At 37.5% G+C, this 23272-nt stretch overlaps 1 protein-coding gene across 1 annotated transcript in view; it reads right to left on the minus strand.

Moving 5' to 3' along the window:
• Window positions 1-5812: 5812 nt before the first annotated feature.
• RPAP2 (RNA polymerase II associated protein 2) overlaps window positions 5813-23272 on the minus strand; it is a 76935-nt gene continuing 59475 nt past the window's right edge. The window contains exons 12-13 of the mRNA XM_012661051.1: window positions 9192-9341; window positions 5813-6004 (exon numbers count right to left, since the gene is read on the minus strand). Coding sequence (XP_012516505.1) covers window positions 9200-9341 — 142 coding nt within the window. The 3' untranslated portion in view covers window positions 5813-6004; window positions 9192-9199. The remainder of the gene's footprint in view (window positions 6005-9191; window positions 9342-23272) is intronic.

Consider the following 23272-nt stretch of genomic DNA (forward strand, 5'->3'; position numbering starts at 1 on the left):
TCAAAAAAGTGGGCAAAGGACATGAACAGAAACTTTTCAAAAGAAGATAGACTAATGGCCAACAAACATATGAAAAAATGCTCAACATCTCTAATCATCAGAGAAATGCAAATAAAAACCACAATGAGATATCACTTAACTCCAGTGAGAATGGCCTTTATCAAAAAGTCCCCAAACAATACATGTTGGTGTGGATGCGGAGAGATAGGAACACTCACACTGCTGGTGGGACTGCAAACTAGTACAACCTCTGTGGAAACTAATATGGAGATACCTCAAAGAGCTACAAGGAGAACTACCATTTGGTCCAGTAATCCCATTACTGGGCATGTACCCAGAGGAAAAATACAGACATTCTGTAAAAAAGACATCTGCACGTGAATGTTTATAGTGCACAATTCACAACTGCAAAGATGTGGAAACAACCCAAGTGCCCGTCAATACATGAGTGGATTAATAAAACATGGTATATGTATACCATGGAGTTCTACTCAGTCACAAAAAAACAGTGGTGATCTAGCACCTCTTGTATTATCCTGGATAGAGCTGGAGCCCACTCTACTAAGTGAAGTATCACAAGAATGGAAAAACAAGCACCACATGTACTCACCATCAAATTGGTATTAACTGATCAACACTGACGTGCACATATAGTAGTAACATTCATTGGGTGTGTGTGGGGGAGGGAATGGGTATGTGCACCGTCTGGGGGATGGACATGCTTGAAGCTCTGACTCGGGTGGGGGAAAAGGCAATATATATAACTTAAACATTTGTACCCCCATAGTATGCTGAAAGAAAAAGAAAAATAGAAAAAGCAAAAAAAAAAAAAAAAAAAAGATAGTGGGATAACAGGTGTTACCTAGGACTTTCCCAGGCAAACCAGAGTATGTATCCTTCTTTAGAGCATTTACCCTAGTTGTGACCCCCTCCTGTAGGCGGAATGAAAACCTGAGAGGGCAGTGACTGTCTTTGTTATCTTTGCATCCCCCTTGTCTAGCCAGGTTTTTTTTTTTAACTTTTTAACTTCAAATAATTTTAGATTTACAGAATGTTGCAAAGATAGTAAAGAGTTCCTGTATACCCTTCACCCAATTTCTCTCATCATTAATATTTTTCATTTCTATGGTACATTTGTCAGAACTAAGAAACAGCATTAGTTTACCACTGTTCACATTAGACTTTTTTGATTTCATCAGTTTTTCCGCTAATATCCTTTTTCTGTTCTGTTCCAGAGTAGGGTACCACACTGCATTTAATTTGCATGTTTCCCTGGTCTGTGACAATTTTTTGGTCTTTCCCTGTTTTTTATGACCTTTACAGTCTTGGGGAGCACTAAGTGCCCTGTAGAAATGTCCCCAAACTGGGTTTGTCTGTTTTCTCACAATTAGACTGAAGTTATAGGTTTTTGAGAAGAATACCACAGAGGTGAAGTGCCCTTCTCATCACACCTATTGGGGAGTACATGATGTACAGATGATGGTGGTGTTACGTTCATCACATGGTGAAGGTAGTGTTTTTCCTTTCCCTACTCTATTCTTTGGAAGCAAGTTACTAAATTTAACCCACACTCAAAGGGTGGACTAAGCCCCACCTTTATTTATTTCTTTTCTAAGAACTTTATATCTCTTTGCTGTTAAAGAGCAAACAGCTTAAGAAAAACAGTCTAAGACTACTCAGTGGTTGTTTCTACTCATTCAGTGGCCTGAGCAGTGGGACCTGCCAAATAGGTACAGAGCACACCTGCAGACCAGTCTGCAACCCTGGGTTGAGTAGCAGTCAACTTAGGAACTAGAGCAGTCCACTCACCCTGAAACTCCCCTAGGTCACAGCCTTTTCAGCAGCAGTCTGCTTTTCCTTTTCGATCTCTTCAGGATCTCCATAGAAGTAGAGATCAGGCATGAATTCCCACCGGTGCTCACTGGAGACTACACAGAACTTCCCGGGCCAGCATCCACATCAGACCTACTGAATGAGCTCCCTTGTTACTGCATGGAAGACAATGTCCCCACAGCATAGAGAAGGATCTGTTACACAAAGAGGTGGTAGGCACGTTAACATAAGATTCCTGTGAGAGGCTGGTGATCAATCCTGGCAGCAGTAACCTTCAGAAGATGCAGCTTCCAGAAGGCTGCCTGGATCTGGTTAGTGACAGATCCAGGAGTGAAGTGTCCAGCAATAGTAGTGGCTCGGACTTCATAGTAGTGGCAGCAAACTTGAGCACAGCCTGCTAGCCAGTATTTATGGAGGATATGACACTGACATCAGCTGGGTTATCAATAGCAATGATGGTGTGAACCACTAGCAGAAGTTTCTCCCAGGTCCTCTGCAGATTTATGATGTATAAATAGATACCATCACTTTTCCTTTTTGTAGATGTACTATTCCATTTGGAAGTCAAAGTTGGTGCCAACAGATTTCCTGCTGCAAGGAAATTGAGGACATCCTCCTTCAAGTGCAGGACATCAAGGGTTCTGGACGTCATGAAAGTTTTCCTTTAAGTTATGATGGGAACCCAGAACAATGTCATATGGACCTCTCTCTGGGTAGTGTAGAAGGGCTCTTCGTATTAATATATTCGAATTCTTCTGTGAGGAAGATTTGTCTCTTCTCACCCGTGTTAAATCATTTATAGCAGTATGAACTCATGTATATTGTATATTTTGGGTTGTAATTCAATACTGTGTTATTTTGTTGCTGAAATTGTTCCAGCGTTGGCCATTGGGAGCTCCTGTGTCTTTGACACACTCCTATCCTTTTGTTTTTGAGCATTTGTTTACTTTCTGGTACTACACCATGTTCCAGGTTTATTTTATATTTCCTCTGCCCCAGCCTTAGAACTAGTTATCTTCCCAGGAAGCCTGGGTTCTTTTTATTGGAAAATGATATTTAGAAACCAAGATCCAGCACAGTACATGGAACTGAACTGAATTATGTTTCAGTCCTCCCGAGCTAACATAAACTTGGCAAGGGTGTATAGAAGACAGATGCAGCATCCTTAAAAGTAGCTGGCCCTGCAGTGACCTGGTGGCAGTAGTACATCTGGGCATTGGTCCATTTAGATTCCTAGTTTTTATAGTGAGCTGCTGGCTCCTTACCTGAGATCCCTAGACCTTCAGGGTATGGAAGATGACTGAAGAGGCACCTCTGGACACAGGGAAGAAGTGGGGATACAGCAGCTTTTCCCCCTTTTTACTCACGATGGGTGTCACTAGTAGGTCAGAGAGAAGGGCCCTGTCATCATCTATGATTCTGAAGTTTTATTAAAGTATAATTTATACACATAAAATTCACCTGTTTTAAGTGCACAAAGCAATTATTTTTAAAGTTTATGACGTTATGCAAAAATCACAATTCAGTTTTAGAACATTTTCATCACCCCAGAGAGATCCTTTGTGCCTATCTGCAGATGATCCCTGTTTTCAGACCAGACCCATGCAACCACTAATTTAATATCTGCTTTTTAGAGACCTGCCTTTTCTGGACATTTCATATAAAGGGACTCATACCATATATGGGTTATTGCATCAGACTTCTTTCACTTTCATTTTTGAGTTTCATCCACGTTGTAGCAGATATCAGTACTCCATTGTATGGATATATCATTTTAAAAATTCCATTTATCAGTTGATAGTCATTTGGATTGTTTCCACTTTTTGACTAATATGAATAATACTGCCATGAACATTTGTCTACAAGTCTTTGTGTGAACATGTTTTCATTTGTCTTGAATGGAATAGGTGGATCATATGGTAAACTTATGGGTAACTTTCTAAGAAACTGTCAAACTGTTTTACAAAGTGGCTGCACAATCCTGCCTGCAATGTTATTATATTAGGGCTCCAGTTTCTTCACATCCTAACCAACACTTAATCTTTGTCTGTCTTGGGGGTTTGAAGTGGTACTTAATTTTGGTTTTAACTTGTGCATTTTCCTAACGACTAGTGATGCTATACATCTTTTCGTATGCTATATCTTTTTTGTATATCTTCTTTACTGAAATGTCTATTAAAATCTTTTGCCCATTTTTAAATAGTTTGTCTTATTTTTAAGAATCCTTTACATATTCTGGATATAAGTCCTTTGTCAGATACTGCATATGATTTGAAAATACTTTCTCCCGGTCTGTGGTTTGTCATTTAATTTCTTACTGGTGCTTTTTGAAGTGGAAAAGTTTTATATTTTGATGAAGTCCAATTTATTAATATTTTCTTTTATGGACTGTGCTTTTGGTATCTTATTTAAGAACTCTTTTCCTAAATCAAAGTCATCTAGGTTTTCTCCAGTTTTTTTCTGAAAGTTTTATAGTTTTAGCTCTAACATTTAGGTCTCTAATCCATTTTGAGTTTATTTTTGATATGGTGGGAGACAAGGGTCTAAATTAATCATTTTTGCATCTGATATCCAAATGTCCTAGCACTATTTATTGAAAAAAAACCATCTTTTCTCCAATGGTCTTGGCACCTTTGTCAAAAGAGTTTATTCCTGGACCTTCATTTCTGTTCCATTGATCTATGCCTATCTTTACATCGATAGCATGCTGTCTCGATTACTGTAGCTTTGTAGTAAGATTTGAATCAGGAAATGTTCTTCATTTTCAGAATTGTTTTGGCCATTTTGAATCTTTGCATTTTTACATAAGATTTAGGATCAGCTTGCCAATTTTTCAAAAAAAGCTTGCTTTTGATTTTGACAGGGATTGCATTGTAGATCAATTTGGGGAGAACTGCTATCTTAAGAATATTGAATCTTTCAATTGATGAACATGAAATGTCTCTACATTTATTTATATCTTCTTTAATCTCTCTGAATGTTTTATAGTTTTAATTATATAAGTCTTGTATTTCTTTTGTTAAATTTATTCCTAAGTAGTTAATTCTTTTTGGTGCTATTTTGAATGAAATTATTTTAATTTCATTTTTGAATTTTTCATTGCTAGTATGCAAAACATAATTGATTTTTGTATATTGATTATTGTAGCCTGTAACCTTGCTGATCTGGATTAGTTTTAGTACACTATGATTTTTTTGTTGTGCTGAGACCCTCTTTCAGTCATATGAGGTAAAAAAAACTGAAGTCCAGAAAGCTTAGGTGACTTGGCCACAGAGCTAATTATTTGCATAGAGAAATCATATCCCTACCTCCTTGCCCACTGAGCTCCCCATTCCACCAGGCTGCTTTCTGGCCCCTTTCCATGCTTGGGCTGTCATTTCTTCCAGTATCCAAGAGTACAGATCTGACTTCATTTCTTTTCTTAGCCTTCCAGTAAAGCTCTCCATATTGTCTCAGGACCCCCTTTTCAAGTGCTCTAGAGGCCTTGCTGATTTGCCTGCTTGATATACATTTTAAAAAGTAATCTAAATTCTAGAAATTGTTTTTCCTGAAAACAAATGACAAATTCTATTTTTAAAAATTTTCTTGAGTCCAGAAGGTTCTGGGAGTCTCCTGTTTTGGATTTCTGAGGTTAACCATATTGCTCAGGACCATTTTACAGCATAGCCAGCTTCTTTAAAAGAAAAATGACTAGACTTCTAAAGAACTTTGTCTTAGATTGCATTTATTGACCTAATTGTTTGCTGTCCTTTAGAATCTAGAGTTTAGATTGGGAGGCCAAAATGGTAATTTTCTCAACTTTTTGGTCAACTGATATGGTTGGACTCATCCAGGAAAATTAGATAGAGATCATTATATTTTCTTGAATAGTCATCCAAGTTTCAACCTGACACTGCAACTTTCATTTTCAAATAAAAATACTACGTCTGGTAGCTAGGGATGCAAAGACTTGGTTATCCTTGTTGGAGTAATGGTTCTCCTCTATCTGGGGAAGTCATCCTCTGTAGGTAGGGACTGAGAGACTGGGAGGTAGGGTGTTGAAACCTAAGGAGGTAAAGGTCTTTCTTGGAATAAAGCTAGTTATCAGTCACCACCAGACCATCATGGTGGCTAGAATTCTAGAAATGGTGAACAGAAGTTCATTTTCTAGTCTTGTCTTCATGGAATGCATCTGTGAAACAAAAAAGGATAGTTTGAATAAAACATCTAAAATGTTTTATCAGCTGTTGTAGACATTGTGTTGTCTTTCCAATATACATTTCATTTCTTCCTCATTACGTAGCAGTAGTGGTTTGGGTGGAATAGACCCAGCTTCATTATTCAACTTGAGGGATATACCTTGACTGATCTTGGTCAGCTGAAAAATCCTTTCTGTTTCCCTCATTCCTTGCCAGAATCATTGGGTTAGCTCATAGCATTCTGTGGCCAAGTAAATTGGTTCAGGGGTGTCCTCAATCAGTGTGAAGTTCAAAACTCTCACCAGAGGACAGTGTGGTATGCTATATATAAAACTGGGAGGCCAGGCACAGGGGCTCACAGCTGTAATCCTAGCACTTTGGGAAGCTGAGGCAGTAGGATCACTTGAGGCTAGGAGTTTGAGACAGCCTGAGCAACATAGCGAGACCTCATCTCTACAAAAACTAAAAAAAAAAATTAGCTTGGCACAGTGGCACACGCCTATAGTCCCAGCTACTCAGGAGGCTGGGGTGGGAGGATTGCTTGAATCCAGGAATTTGAGGTTGCAGTGAGGTATGACGCCACTGTACTCTAGCCTGCATGACAGAAGACCCTCCCTTTCTCAAACAAGCAAACAAAAAACCCCAACCCCCCTCTCCCCCAGAGAACTACTGAACAATTTTGTGTCTGGTAGACATCTTCTAAGATTGCCCCCAATGGTTGCTGCCTCTTGGTATTCATGCCCTCATACAACTTTCTTACCCTGAATGTGGGCTGGACCTAGTAACTAGTTTCTCACTAACAGAATATAGCAAAAATGATGGGACATCACTTCTGAGATTAGTTACAAAGAGACTGTGGCTTCCATCATGGGTATCCTCTCTCACTTGCCACATGAGGGAAGCCACATGCCATGTTGTAAGGTGCACTACAGAGATGCCCATGTGGCAAAGAATTAGAGGAGGTCTCCAGGTAACAGTCAGTGAGAAGAAACTGAGGCCTTGAGTTCAACAGCCTGAGAGGAACTAAATCCTGCCAATAACCACGTGAGTGAGCTTGAAAGGAGCTCTTCTTCCAGTTGGGCCTTCAGGTGACATCAAAGTCCTGGCACATAGCTTAACTGCAACCTCATGAGCGACCCTGAGCCAGAGGCCCCCAGTTCAGCTGTATCCAGATTCCTGACTCACAGGAACTGTGAGATAAAAAAAGTGTTTGTTCTTTCAAGCCACTGTTTTGGAATAATTTGTTAGTAGCAAAAGATAACTAATATACCCTCATAACAAAAGTTAGTTGGAGCTGGATTTTTTTCCTGTTATTTGAAGCTGAAAGTATATTAACATATACTAACTAGTAATCTTGAAATGGTTAGACATTAAAATCTTTAGACTCAAATGAATTTACCACGGTTTACCAAAATCATGCAAACAGAAAAAAGTCTACCTACTCACAACCATCTTTATTTCTCATATGGAAAATTATGTAGTAAGGCTGCATTTATTGATAATCCCTTGTAATACTGACCAAGGTTTACCTTTGATTACTTAAGCAAATGAACAATATAAATAAACGATGATCATAGGGCAACTGTTAAGTCCACTTACAATATCTGTTGCTGAAAGTCCTTAAAACCACTTTAACACCATCTGTTTACATACAAGTTTAAAATATGCTAATTAAAATAATTTTGTAATTTTTATTTACTTATTTTAATTTTTATTTTTTTAGAGACAGGGTCTCTCTACGTTGCCTATGCTAGACTTGAACTCCTGCCTCAGCCTCCTTGGGACTATAGGCATGCACCACTGTGCCTGGCTTAAAAATGATTTTTAATTGGTATCTGTTTGTTAAAGCAGGTCTAGAAGAACTTCTGGCTAGGCACTGTTTGCTCTTGGTTTGTCTGAAAAAGAAACCTTTTAATTATAAGGTGTCAAGAGCTAAGGAGTATGATTAATTCAACTCTCTAGACCTAACATTAAATAAAAAAAAACTACAACCTCACCATATTTGCTAAGGGCCTTTGAATGCTATGCTTATTCAGGCCAGCCTGAGCTCACTCCCTAAGTAAAATAGCCTTTGCTTTACAGGGTCCTTAGGGTAGCAGGATCACTTGAAAAGACCACTGGGGATAAACTGGGAGGCAGTTACAGTGCTAATTCCTTACATTCTATTTTCTAGCAGGTTTAATAAAGGGATGCTGTTCTTTCTTATCTGCCAAAATAACTCTCTCAATTATCCTTCCTGTATATTTAAAGATTGTTTTATAAAAATTCAAATAATGAAAATAAATATTGCATGACAGATATCAAGTGTGCTTCTGTGAAGGAGGTGAGATTGAAGGCAGAGGTGAAGGGGAATTTTCCTTTTTTATTATATATGCAATTCTGTATTGCCTTTTATTTTACAACACATTTATATTGCTTTTATCATTTAACAAGTAAAGTTAAGGGGGGGAATAAAAAGAAAATGCACCTTATAGGATCTCATTTGTGGTTTAGGATGAATTTCCTCAGTTATAACATTAAATCAATACCTATCTGAGCCGTTGGGACTGTGGGAAGTGAGAATTAAGGTAGGAAGAGAAAGAGAGTTATGATTGAGGCAGGACAAGGGAGGGAATACTCTGATGGGCAGTTCTGAAAAAGAGGCAAGGACTTGGGATAAGAGGAGAGGGCTGTGTATTTGGGAGCCGGGTTAGGATTCAACAAAGCCAGACTTGTATTAATAAATTCACCTGCTTTCTGCCCATAAGATGACTAAGGTATTGGCTGGGTAGGGCGTTATTTCATTGAAGAGGCAGTAGGATGAGGATGTTCACAATGGATTACTGCAGGAGCTGGGATGAAGTAAGTTACTACTTCCTGGGAAGAAACTTATCAAATGGGACATGTAGGATGGCCAGGCTTGAGTTTGATACTGATAATGGGGAGTTTCCTGGAGTGCAGGAAACAGAGCTGTTGTAGCCTACAAGGAGGAATAGCAACAAGGATGGGGCACGAAGTAAGAAGAGTAGGCAGGAAGTGACTGAAGCAGCTGAGAACTAAGGGATAGATACCATGTCTTTCCTTAGCAAGCTGAGGGCACCTTGAGGTCTGTAACTTGGTTTTTAAAATTTTCAATATGAAAAAAAGAATCCACATAGGCAACAGATGATGAAAAAACCATAGTAAAACAATCCAACTTACCACTTTGGTTAACAGCTGGTTCTAAATATAATAGTTAAACTTTCAAGGTCTTCATTCGTTAAATGTAATTCTTCAAGCAGGGTGGCTATAAACTTTGTAAACATCACGTTTTCCGAAGAATGCTTCTGAATGCCAAGAGTTGGGGTCAGTCTGAAACAACCAAAAATACTAAATGCATATACATGAAATGATAAGGGCTAAGGGACTCCCATCTTCACAATGGCACAGAGAATTTTATGTGGATAATAAGGTCTCTGATTTAACAAAACTCCTGGAGAGAGAAGGTTTTACTAACAAAGGGAGAAGAGAAGTCTCAGAAAATGACTGAAAGATCAAATATTGTTAAGTATGGAAAGAAGCCTAAAAACCTGAATCTATATCATGTTTTTTATCATGTTAGCAAAAAATACAAAAATTCTGCTCAGAAAATGAACTCTTTTCAGTGGGGGGAGGGAGGTTGTGGAGAGGAGCTTAGAGCCGAGAATTACTTTAAAAACATAATCTATGTTGGATATTTGGATTATACTACCTGAAAAAAACAATAAATAATAAATAAGATTACCTTTTGAGTGAAACCTTAATATTTTTATTTTTTAAAACACTAAATAAATGAATAACGTCTCACAAGGCACTTAATACCAACTTCATAAGGAACAATATGCTTTTTTCTCTAACCATTTCTGGTAAATATGCCTAAAGATTGATTGCATATAATGGAATATTAAAAATTAGTTTTCACTGAAGTGTGATAAGCATGATTTTTAAAAAGTTAGCAATATCTAATCTAATTACAAAGATTAAAGACCCCTATGTTTCATAAGTATTTTTGTCTCTAGAGAGTATCCTTCTCAGAGTCTTTGCAAGTTATATTCCTGGAAAGCTTTTTGAGACAAAATTCTTTTTTCTCCAAAGAGTTTTACACTTCCTACAAAGCTCTTTCAGATGCTTATTTAATCTTGTTTTTGCTATTGGCTATATCAAATATAAATAAAATAACTCTCAGATATAAATCAATAAAGCTCAAGAAATAAGAGCTGATCAGCTCTATGGTATTCAGTGTGGAACTTCAGTAGAGGACAGAGTACCAAGTTCTCAGACTTCATGAGCTTTGTCTGCAGGTACTCCACTCCCCAAAGGTAGTTTATACTGGGGAACAGGACTACCCAAGTTTTCCAGTGCAAGCCCAAACTGGGTACCGAGGTAAACCTAGACAGTTGTGGCCACATTTTCCTGAGGAATCTTCCTGCAGAGAAAGTGGAACTCAGAAGTTAACTCTGGCTTTCCTCATACTTAGGTGATGTTAGCATTTAAAATATAACTTGCTGCTTTCCCACAATAAGGCCAGAAATACCAGGGATGGGATAACATTGGCTAAAATAAAACCAAGAAGACCAAAGCAGGCAGATCAAATATGTCATCTCCATAGAAACCTAGCTTTTGTGAGTATTTAAAATGGTGTATGTATATATATATATATATATGACATATCCAAATCAATTTCTCTGACTTTCAAGGAGACAAGTATTTGGCACATATATGAAATAAGGTTTTCACAATTACTTCTCAAAGTGCCATTAGTACTTAACCCCAATTTCTAAACTTAACCCCAAAATAAGAATAAAAAGTGCCTCCCAGATTTCTCAACCTGTATGCCCACATGAAAGCAGAAAATGTGAAGAATTATTATAAAGAAACAGCTTATAAGAGAATTCCTCTATCAACTGCCCTAGTCACAAAATATTTTAGGAATAGTAACAGTTCTCCAGCAAATTTATAGGGTTAAAATGATTCCATAAATTAATAACTTCATTATGTGTTTGAATTTACCTAAAATTTTTATTTATAAAGGAAAAACTAGGGTTAATGAGAAACTTTAGGGAGGAGAAAATAAAAAGGAAAGCAACTATGTAATCCCACTCTGTGCTCCTGAGTCCACGGCAAGTACTACTCATTAATCAAGCATTCTTTTCTTAATGAGCATGGACCTGCTTTGAGAATTCTCAAAACAGGACTGTGAATACCACTTCAGCTGTTTAGAGCTGGCTCCTGAGATGAAACCTATTACTCCCCAGTCTAACCTCAAGCCCTAGGGAAACTATATATACAACACAATTCTAATACTAGCTCTGCGAGGAATGCTTGCGTGATTTTGGGCAAGTTGAACTTCAAAACCTTAAGGTCTATCTATAAAATGGGGCTAATACTACCTAAGTGCCATAAAAGATTATTACAAAATTCAAATGGGATAGCTCTTTTTATCAGTAACATCAACTAACATCAACTAACACTGACCATGTGCTACCAATGAGTACTTATACTATGTATTTGTTCTAAGCATGAATTATCTCCTTTAATTATACAGTGATCCATCCTAAGGGATATAGGTATCGTTTCCACTTTATGGACAAGGAAATAAATGCACAAAAAATAGAAGTATTTTCCCCAGGGTCACAAAGATAGTAAATATCAGGTCAGGGCTTTGAACCTAAACAATTTATCTCAAAAAGCCCAATCTCTTAGCCAATGTGCTAGTTTTCATTCTTTGCAAGCTGTAGAGCACTCTATAAATTTAATCACTACTTGCCTAACTGATGTGTACTGAGCCCTCAATGAACATGCAGAAGGAACAGAATGATTTAAATTTGCTTTAGAGAACTAGAGGACCATATATAAAAATGGCAAGTAGTTGGCAGGCAGAAGTACTGATAGAAAAATCACGCAAACTCTGATGTCTGGTGGAGACAAGAACATCAACTTGGGGCCCAGATATTTCTGCGGCAAGTCATCAAGGAGATAGAGAGCAATCCTCAGGCATCCGGAGCCAGGATTTCCTGATTGTCCTTAATATTTGACACTTAACATAAGTGTTGTTACATAATTATACTCTTGGAAAGTTAGCTGATGAGATTTCCTTTAACTTTATTTATTCCCTATGATTTCCCTTTTAATCTTTAACTGAAAAGACTTTTTTCTCAAACCCCAGTCCCTAACAGAACATAAGTGATTATAGAACTATATAATATAGTTGTCCCTCAGTATCCATGGGGGATTGGTTCCAGGATCTCCCATGGAAACCAAAATCTGCAGATCTCTCATATAAAATGGCATAGTATGGCATGGTATTTGCATATAACCTATGCACATCCTCCCATATACTTTAAATCATTCCTACATTACTTATAATACCTAATACAATGTAAGTGCTATGTAAATAGTTGTTATACTGTATTGTTTAGACAATAATGACAAGAAAAAAGTCTACACATGTTCAGTAGAGGCACAATTTTTTTTCCCTAAATATTTTCAATCCATGGTTGGTTGAATCCATGGATGCAGAACCCACAGATACAAAGGGCTGACTGTATTAACTTTCTAAGAGTTGTAAGTTGACTTAAATTCTTTTTGGAATAAGGTGAGGTATAAATGAATAAATACTGTAATGGTTCTTGTGCATCTCTAAGCATTAATAATCCAGTGAATTACTTTTGGAGAGTCACATAAAAATTGTGTTTTGTTTTTAAAATTATCCTCTCTACAAACCAGGCCCATGAATACAAAAAATGAAGAATGATTTTGACAAGTTATAAAGTCATAATAAATATTATTTCAAGAAAGATGCCAAATCCTGAAAATCTGGCTTATGGTATAATTTTATGAATGATTCAAAAGAATTATGATTTGCTTCTATTTCCAAAACAAAGTTGAATAAGGACTATATATAATCTTTATGTTTTCCAGATTCCTTGTCCCATCTACTTTAATATGTTTTATTAACTTAATGGCAATTAATTAACTGCCCACTCTTTCAGCCTGGCTGCTTACTGGGCATTTTCTGAATTTCCATGTTATCTTTGTAGCAAGAGGCTCTGTGCTTGCATAGATGAATCAGAAGAAAGATCATAACACCTTATCAGACCATTATGGTTTTGGTCAACTATAAGAGCTGGTTGTAGCTATTGTCAAAGATGCTACTAACAAACTGTTGGGATTATTTTTAGGGCACATGCTGCCCTGATGACAGGTGTCATCAGGCTAACTTGAGTTTGAGAACCTGATGTAGAGGTCCAAACATTGAGCTCGGAGATAGGTTTCTATCCAGAGTGTGCTTTTGTTATCAATGACCATGGAAGAAGGCTTTGTAAACCACAAATCACTGAGCAACACAGTCCCTACATGTGCTTAGAACCAGGACCAATGACAAATGAAAAAAGAGGTATTACTGGAACTGTTCTTTTTAGGGTCAATAATGGTCTAATTGCCACATCTGAGAGCCTCTTCTGTGTTCTCTTCCTAGTTGACTCTGCAGTATGTGATGTCCCTATTCACATCCTCCCTTTCTAGAATTCTTCTTTTGGCTTCTGTGGCATTCTTAAGTCACGGTTCTCCTCCCACCCAATTCTTTACAATCTCTCATTGGCTTCTCAATGTACTAGAATAGGTCCATGGACAAACTATGGTCCAAGGGCCAAATCTGGCTTGCCACTTACTTTTGTAAATAAAGTTTTCTTGTAATATAGCCATACCCATTTATTTATGTATCCTATTGGTTGCTTTCATGCTACAACAGCAGAATTGAGTAGTCATGACTATAGGGCTGGCAAAAACAAAAATATTTATGATCTGGCCCTTTACAAATAGCTTGCTAACCCCGATAAATGGTGCAATTATGCATCAGTTTTAATTAAAATGAATAATTCAGTCACTGATACAATGCCTTATATACTACAGCTCTGATGATTAGAGAAATTACAACAGGAGATAAAAAATCCCAGGCCGGGCGTGGTGGCTCACGCCTGTAATCCTAGCTCTCTGGGAGGCCGAGGTGGGCGGATTGTTTGAGCTCAGGAGTTCGAGACCAGCCTGAGCAAGAGCGAGACCCCGCCTCTATTAAAATTAGAAAGAAATTAATCGGCCAACTAAAAATATATACAAAAAATTAGCCGGGCATGGTGGCGCATGCCTGTAGTCCCAGCTACTCGGGAGGCTGAGGCAGTAGGATTGCTTGAGCCCAGGAGTCTGAGGTTGCTGTGAGCTAGGCTGATGCCACGGCACTCACTCTAGCCCGGGCAAAAAGAAAAAAAAAAAAATCCCAAGAAACCATTTGGCTCTAGGATATTCAGAGTCTGGTCTATGAAAGATCTCCTGCATACTGGAGCACTTCAGGATAAAGGATGCTTAGAAACCAAAAATATCTCATAGAATCTTCTACTTGGAGAGAGTACTTTCCCTGACTCACCCCACTCAAACCATACTGGACAAACTTGCCTCAACTGTACTGAGGTTAAGTTTGTCCCCAACTCAGGGACTTGTTTGGGGATGTTCTTCCTCCAGATTTCTGTGTGGTAGGCCCCTTCATGTGATTCAGTTTTGTCAGTTACCTCTCCCATCTGAATCATTCTCACTTTCACCCTCTCTACCTCCTTATTTCACTTTATATTTCTCCATCATCCTTACTAATTATCTAATTGTATTACTATCTAATTCTATTATTTGTTTGCTTGTCTATCTCCTATCCAAAAGAATGTGAATGTCAAGAGAACTAGTTTAAGAGGCCACTTTAGGTAAATGAAAGTAGCAGAAAAATGAGGACTCCACTGTTTTTGGAATCTATACTCCCTTTCAGTTTCCTATTAAGAATTAAATGATCTAAGATAAGAGACCCAAGACCCTTTCTTTTTATTTTTTGAGATAGTCTCGCTCTGTTGCCCAGGCTAGAGTGCTGTGGTATCAGGCTAGCTCACAGCAACCTCAAACTCTTGGGCTCAAGCAATCCTCCTGCCTCAGCCTCCTGAGTAGCTAGAACTACAGGCGTGCACCACCATGCCCAACTAATTTTTTCTATTTTTAGTAAAGATGGGGGTCTCACTCTTGCTCAGGCTGGTCTCAAACTCCTGACCTGAAGGGATCCTCCCACCTTGGCCTCCCAGAGTGCTAGGATTATAGGTATGAGCCACTTCGACCAGCCAAGACCCTTTCTTAATGTAGTGATTTGCTCTCTTTTCACAAGACTACTAATAAACTACCTCTATGAACTCAAAAGACAGGGATTCTTTACCTCTATGTGTAGCATGCTACAATGATTAACAAACCTTAAATTCTAGACATCATTCCTTATGTATAATCTAAATGTCTCTTGCATAATGTTATTTTCTCCTTCATGGAACTTTTTTTTTTTGGTAGGGGACAAGCTCTTACAGTTATTCCTTCATATTCCTGAAAATGGTTCACAGTTAATTCCAAGTCCTTTTAATCTTTCCTTATAGATGCCATCTGACTACTCTGTATTTGGATTGGCATTCTTTCCTATATCCCCTTCTAGCTTTTCATTTTCGTAAGATGTAGTGCCCCAGAATATTGTCCAAATTCATTACTTGAAAAAAAAAAACACATATCCCACCCCACAGAAATATATCATAAAATTTCTCACTTCTAAGTTATCTTTGAAGTACAATTGTACGATCTTATCAAACACCCACCCCTCTTCTTTTTTTTGTTAAACTGACTCCCCAGGAGCCTCTTCCTCTTAATCCTTTATCTGTGCTCTGTTAATTATGATATGCTAATTACTCCTTTTCATTAAAGAACCTCTATCTCATTATACTCTGAAAGGGACTCAAGCCTCTATTCCAATCCTGCAACTTCTAATAGTGAACATCAAAGAAAACCATAATTAACTGGGCCCAAAGAACTTCTTATACTTAAATAAAAAACAGTAATACACTACAGCTGATAATTTAACAATTAGTTTTATGCAGGAAATACCTTTAAAATAGTTAGAGAATATGACTGGCAATAAGTAAAAACAAAAGATTCTTATGTTTAAATTTATTTCCCTCAAGTGCTTTTAAGTGTAAATAAAAACCTCTAAAGGTGACAGTAAAAGGATGGCTTAGCACAGTCTATATGCTGGAGAATATAATCTGAAAAAAACTATGTAATAAAAACTTGGAATATATAAATCACAAACTAGAAGAAACTTCTCATGAAAACTCAAACCTCAGTTCTGAAAAGACAGGCAGCCTTCTATAACTAGTTCTTTACCATATGGTAAATGGCCTAACTACAAAAGCAAAACAGCAAGTGTCAAACTGCATCTTATTGATAAGAGCTTTATTTAGTTGATTGCTGCACATATGTTACACATCAAAAGAAGAGAATGCAAGTCAGGTTAGGACAAGTACCCTCCATTTGTTATTACTGAGCTGTCAAACAACATCTGGTTAACGGGAATTATTATATATAGTAGTAAGAAATGTTTCAAAGTTTGGGCATGACAACCGAAATGAGAGAATCTTTTAATTAAAAGTTGGCATTTTTAACAAACCCTTACATCAACGATTTAGAGCTGTACAAAGTCTTGATTAAGCTTCTGAAGTAAGTTACCTATAATCGTTTAAGTCACTGGTTTGTATCCTATCAACAGAGAAAGCTATATAAAGAGTTAAAGTTGTAGTTTATTGAGCAAGTGGAGCCAAAATAATGGAACTCTATGTTATCCATCTCCTGTAGCACAAAACGGCCTTGCCCATTCTGGCCCCTATTGCCCTGCTCACTGCACTCATATTGAACTACTGGGAACTCCATACTGTAGTTTTTGGAACACCATAAATCACGGCACAATCTGAATTATCCTTTCTGGAGTAATCCTGGGTGACATATGAGTGAAGATCACTTCAGGTACCTGCCTAAAATGATATAGCACAGATATCCCCAAATCTGACCCTCCAAACTGAGCAGAAGCAATCACTCTTTCTTAGAGGGAGTTTCCTAAGTGTTCATAACCGATTTCCAAGTTTGCAGACTCAAACTGGTAGCTGTTATAAAATGACACTGAACAACACTCCTCATACTCAATCTTACGGGAAGAGTGAGCTGTGAGAATGTATATGTGAATAAATGTCACCAGAAAGCATGCTTCTCTATGGTTTGGGGTTAGAGGACGGGACAGGAAGTGAAAAGCCACACATTTTTCTGTACCTATCAGATTTGAGAAATTACTGGGTTCATATAGAGTTCTGCTGCAGTAGGGAAACCTGTCCTGCTGATTACCATGCATAAAAGGTGATGAAGATGCAAAGACTGCTAAGAGATGACACTGGGCTTAAAATGTTTGTTTTTTTTTTTCTGTTAATATTCACTCTCTCATCCTCCAGAAATTAAGGCTGGGAAGGAGAAGAGGCATATTTCTGTTAAACAGAAATACCTACAATGTTTACAAACACAGGCACTGTGCTTATTACTTTGCCAATTAAAACAAACAGATATTACAATACCTGACACTTTGGGGGACTGGAATCACAATCAAAAGCCTTCTGGGATATATGAGGCACTTCTATTAATAATGGCTTAGGTAAGTAAAAAATCTAAAAGATGCGGTTTAACTGCATAGTCTTATTTTATGAAGCCATACTACTTAATTTCCTCAAGTGTGATTTAGTTTTGACCTATCTGGCTAGTTTCCTTTGACAGCTGAAGTAAGGGATTTATCCAGGGTCATACTGGATAAGAACAGTGCTAAAAATGGATACCTTTATTACAAAGGTATCTGGCTTATTTGCTTATCTATCAAGTCACACTACTCCTTTCTTCCTGCATGGCAGTAACAATTGTCACCTTACTCATATTTTGTCGTCTTTCTAAAAAATGAGTTGGATTTTCCCTTCTCTACAAGTGCTAAATGATAAAGGATTAAACCAGAATACTTCTGTCTGCAAAACCATACACTCAAAACTGAAACAAAGAAGAGCTGTGACCAGTAACACAAAGGGTCAAAATGTCATCTATTTTCAGGCATTTGAGGGCTGTTCACATAAACCCCAGACACTTTGCAAAATGCCTCTTTCAGATATTGAAAAAAAATTATGTTATATACTTTAAAAGGAGTTTTAGCTGGGCACGGTGGCTCACACCTGTAATCCCAGCACTTTGGTAGGCTGAGGTGGCATTATCACTTGAGGCCAGGAGTTCAAGGCTAGCCTGGGGAACATACCGAGATCCAGTCTCTACCCAAAAATTTAAAAATTAGCCAGGTGTGGTGGTGTGCGCCTTCAGTCCTAGCTGCTCGGGAGGCTGAAGCAGGAGGATTGCTTTGCTGAGCCCAGGAGTTCAAGGCTGCAGGGAGCTATGATTGCACCATTACACTCCAGCCTGGGTGACAGAGTGAGAGCCTCTTAAAATAAATAAATTAAAAGGAAATTTTTATCTGTATATTCAGAGCCCCTTAGCATGCAAGTAATTACAATTTCATATTTAATATTAACTCTCCACCTTGCCTGTTACTTATTGAGGAGAAGGCAGAAGAAGATGCAACTGTCAGTGAGTCTCCGAAAACATTTGTCTAATCTATGGCCCCTGGTTTCCTCTCCAAAGTAACACAACAGTCACAGGGAAAGAATCTGTCACCCAGTTGAAGAGCTTTTCCTTTTCCATAAAATAACATGGAATGGGCCACGGGCAGAGTTAACTACTTCGTGGTACTTTCCTAAGCTGCTCCTGTTGATGTTTTTAAGTAAACACGGCTTTACAACTGACAGGGAAACAAATGCCAAGAAGTAAGAGCTGAGTTTAAAATTCAGACCCTTTAAAATGGGTGGTTGGAGACTTTCTAAAATGGAGCAAACGAGTTTATTTTTCTTGAAGAATGCCCGTTCTTTCCCAGTTGTTCCCCTTGAGGAAGGATCTCGATCACTGAGTCAAACTTTGTAAAAAAATTTTTTTATGAGGCTAACTTGTTGGTCTTAAACCTTTCTGTGAAGTTTCAGCAAGTGTTAACTCCAAGGTGAGGCTCAAGTGACTTTCTTAAGGTCATGTAAGTCAGTAAATGATGAGCAAAGAACCCCAGAAGTCCTCCCACTAGTCTACACTTCTAACCACTAGACCACACAAGTTCACATGTCTGATTCATTTTAGAACTGAATATATCTTATGATTTTTAAAGGCCTACTTGTATGTGCTCTTCAAATAATTTTTGAAATCTGTCATTACAAAATAAAACATGCTAATGAAAATTGACAATTCTACTGCTTCTAATCCATTCTTTTTCTGTGCTAGTTAAGAGGGACTTTCTAACACCATTAACTAACATAGATTTTAGAAGAAAGCTAAGTACCTCTAACCAAGCAAATCCTGGTAGACATACCTAAGTCAACTCTTTTATTTTTATTTAAAAAAATTAATTTTATTTATGTATTTTTAATAGACAAGGTCTTGATCTGTCACCCAGGCTGGAACTCCAGGGCTCAAGTGATTCTCCTGCCTCAGCCTCCTGAGTAGCTAGGACTACAGGCATGCCCCACCACATCTGGCTATTTTTTTAAATTTATTTTTTGTAGAGATGGGGGTCGCTATGTTGCCCAAGCTGGGCTCAAACTCCTGGCTTCAAGCAATTCTCCCACCTTGGCCTCCCAAAGCACTGTGATTCAGAGTTAAGCCTTATTACAGCTAGCTGGAAAAAGAATGGACTAGTATGTGAAGAGACACATGGCAAGGAGACCTGTTTGGGAATTGCAGCAGTGAAGGCCAATAGTGAAGGCCTGACATGGGTTAGTAGCAGGGGGAATGGAGAAAAACAACTGTATAAAAAAAGTTACAAAGGCAGAACTAAAAGGACTTAGCAATTGGTTAGCTAGGGGAGATAAAGGACCAGAGAAGCACAATTATGGGCAATCAGAAAGATGCAAATGCCACCAAAAGAAACGGGACATTTGAAAGGCAAGATGAGCTCAATCTCAAATTTGAGAGTTTGACATCCCTGAGGGATACACAAATGGAGGTGCCTGGCAAAAAATAAAAAATTTTGGTCTGCAACTTAGGAGAGATGTCAGAGCTGAAGATATAACTTGGTGGGGGGCACTGAGGGACACAAGAAATATTTGATTGGGATTGATCAATTTTCTTCCTAAGGTAGCTCTATTATCCTTTACCAATTATACTTGTCCTGATTTTTTGATTTCTCAACCAGTTTTGAATCTCTTGGATCCTTGTCTGTCTTAGCTTTTCTACCCTGAAGATCAATACCACTACAAATCCATGATCTCTAAGCCTCATATGGACACTTGTCAATTTTCTCTCCCCCTTTTCTGGATCCTTTCAATGATTACTCTGTAATTACTACTCTTGAACACCACAGGAGTTAGGGGTGCTGACCCTTGTACAGTTGAAAATCCACATATAACTTAAAAAAAATTTTAAAAATTTCTTTTAGAGATGAGGTCTTGCTGTGTTCCCCAGGCTGGTCTTGAACTGGCCTCAAGTGATCTTCCCATCTCAGCCTCCTGAAAAGGTGGGACTATAGACGATAGCCACCATGCCCAGCTCCACATACAACCTTTGACTCCCCCCAAACTTAACTACTAATAGCCTACTGTTGACTGGAAGCCTTGCACATAACATAAACTGTCAATTAACACACATTTTGTATATTATATGTATTATATACTGTATTCTAACAAAGTAAGCTAGAGAAATGAAAATCTTAATTGAGAAAATCATAAGGAAGATGAAATATATTTACTATTTGTTAAGTGGAACTGGATCATCATAAAGGTCATCTTCATCATCTTCACATTGAATAAGCTGAGGAGGAGGAGGAAGGCGGGGGATGGTCTTGCTGTCTCGGCTGGCAGAGACAGAAGAAAATCTGCATATAAGTGGACCTGTGCAGTTCAAACCTATGTTCTAGAATCAACTGTATGTTCGCTTTTTACACAACCACAATCTCTTTACTCTTAGAACACAACCTCCTATTCTACTTCATTGAAAAATAAAGTTCTCAGGCATGGTTTAAAAATCTCTCCCTTATAAATGTATCTGCAGCCACATTGTTCTTGTTTTCTTCCATTTCAGAAGATGTAGTATAATTCTCTACTGTTGGAGTTATTCCATCTGCTTGTGCCCATGATCCTATTTCCTTGTGCCTCCACTGAGACCCTGTTCCATCATGTATATCTTGCCCTTAGCTTCAAATTATTTTTCTTTATTGGGTCCTTCCCCATGCTTAAGTCTCTTTTTATCCAAAACAAATTGTTACTGTTGAATCTCTCTCCTACCCTTATCATAAACTTGCTTCAAAGAGAAGTCTGCATTCACTGACTCCACTTCCTTAACTTGGGATACAGGCGTTCATATACTCCTTCAAATTAAAAAAAAAGGTTTTTCTTTTCTTTTTTTTCCAAACGTGCACTTTTTTCTGGGGAAAGAATATATAACTTTATTCCTACTTTCAGTGAATAACCATATATCTCAATGTAACTGCAGAGAATTAGTGGCATTGAATTTTGTAGGTTTGGAAATTCGATTTTGGAGCATGTAAATATTGTGTAAGTCTTAGTGTTTTAGATGAGCGACATTTTTCTCTGCACTGAATTCAGAGGAATACTAGTTATAAATTGGCAGTTGCTTTATTCTCATGAAACATTTTTGCAATGCAGCTGACTTGTCACTCATTTCAATTAAAAACCTCTGGGTGATGAAAAACATAACATGGGTCCTGAAAAACCCACTGGGAAGAAAATCGGTAAATAAATGAAACTATAATAGTCCAGGAGATTCAGTTACTATAATGTGATTTTACCACCACAGAAATTGCAGGTATTCACCAAGCAGTTGGGAGCAGTTTTCCAAGTGCTTCTGCGGCACTGGAATTTTCAGTATTAAGCCTTGTGTATTTTGATAGGCTCTCCTGTCTTTTAAGGCAGAATATACTGGATCTGTACTATAGTGACAAATAGCCAACTACCAAACTCAGTCAAAATAGATGGGACAATAGTGAGAACCAGAAAATTCCAAGCTTTGTTTTACTCTTTGGCTTTTGTAATCTGCTTTAAAACTCTGTAAAAATATTTAAACAAGGAGTAAAATGGAAGCATTTGAATTTTGCCTCCAAGAACTATATAACTTTACTGTTAACTAGAATTATCAAAATGAGAAAAGAAAAGTCGAAGGCAGGAAGAATATTTAAAAGGTGTCAAGTCTCTATAAAAATACATAATCTAAACAGAGGGGTTTAAAGACAGTAGAGGAAAAAAAACATGCTAGGTGATCAGGAGCTTCAATTTAACAAGCACTCTTAATAAACCTGGGAATAATGAATTATTTCTCCTTATAACTTTCATTCAAGTTTGTAAGACTATTTAATAAAATACATTCAGTAAAACTAGTTAAAGGAAGAAAGAGTTTGCCTCTTGAGTAAAAAATTTCCATTAGATTCCATTAATATTTGATAAAAGCTTCCAATTCAGTGAACAAATGTCAACATGTAAAACATTTACAGAATTCTCCAGAATTGTGTCTGTGATGCATCAGATAACAACTAAAAGATTTAGTTCTATATCTACCTACTTGGTAATTAACTACTCTACAGCCAATTCTTCTATTTTATCAGTCCACACAAGATAAAACAGTAAGCCCATGGAAGATAAGAAAAAAGCAGTGTTTGGAATAAAGTTTTGATTCAAAGAAACATTTTTAAAGCACTAATTTTATAACTACTGAATTAAAAGATACTCTTCTATTTACATGTAACTTTGAGTTTGTTAATTTTATTAAAAGATTTTATAAAAATTTTATTTGCAAAAAAGCAATGCTAGAGTTGGTTAAAAGTAGCAATCCTTTTAAGGCTAAGCAGTCACATCTTTATCAGACTATACCCACCCTGGAAAATATGAATCATTATACAGATTCTGTCTGTGTAATGGAAGTCTTTCCTTTCATTCATAATAGTAAGCAACTATTTTTGTTTTTTCACATGTAATGCAATTTTACCAGTGCTACCAAATCTATGCTGAAGTCCATAATATCAGCAATAATTTATCCAAGCTTTTCTCATCCATTCATTCATTTGATTTATTCAACAAATACTCAGAGTGCTTACTAAGTAGTAGACTGAGTGCTTGGCACTAGAGAGACAAAAGTAATAGGCAGTGTTTTGATGCATGGAGATTATGGTTTAGTAAGAAAACTGTTTCAAATTCACCTCACTTACTATAGACATCTTTCTGGTTTAGCACTGTTTACACGTTGTCCAAATACAACATTTGGATGAATGGAAAGTCTCATATTTTCATATAGAAACGTGTGTGTAT

The sequence above is a fragment of the Propithecus coquereli genome, unplaced genomic scaffold, assembly GCF_000956105.1.
Source record: "Propithecus coquereli isolate 6110/MARCELLA unplaced genomic scaffold, Pcoq_1.0 Scaffold7, whole genome shotgun sequence".
Classification (NCBI taxonomy): Eukaryota; Metazoa; Chordata; class Mammalia; order Primates; family Indriidae; genus Propithecus; species Propithecus coquereli.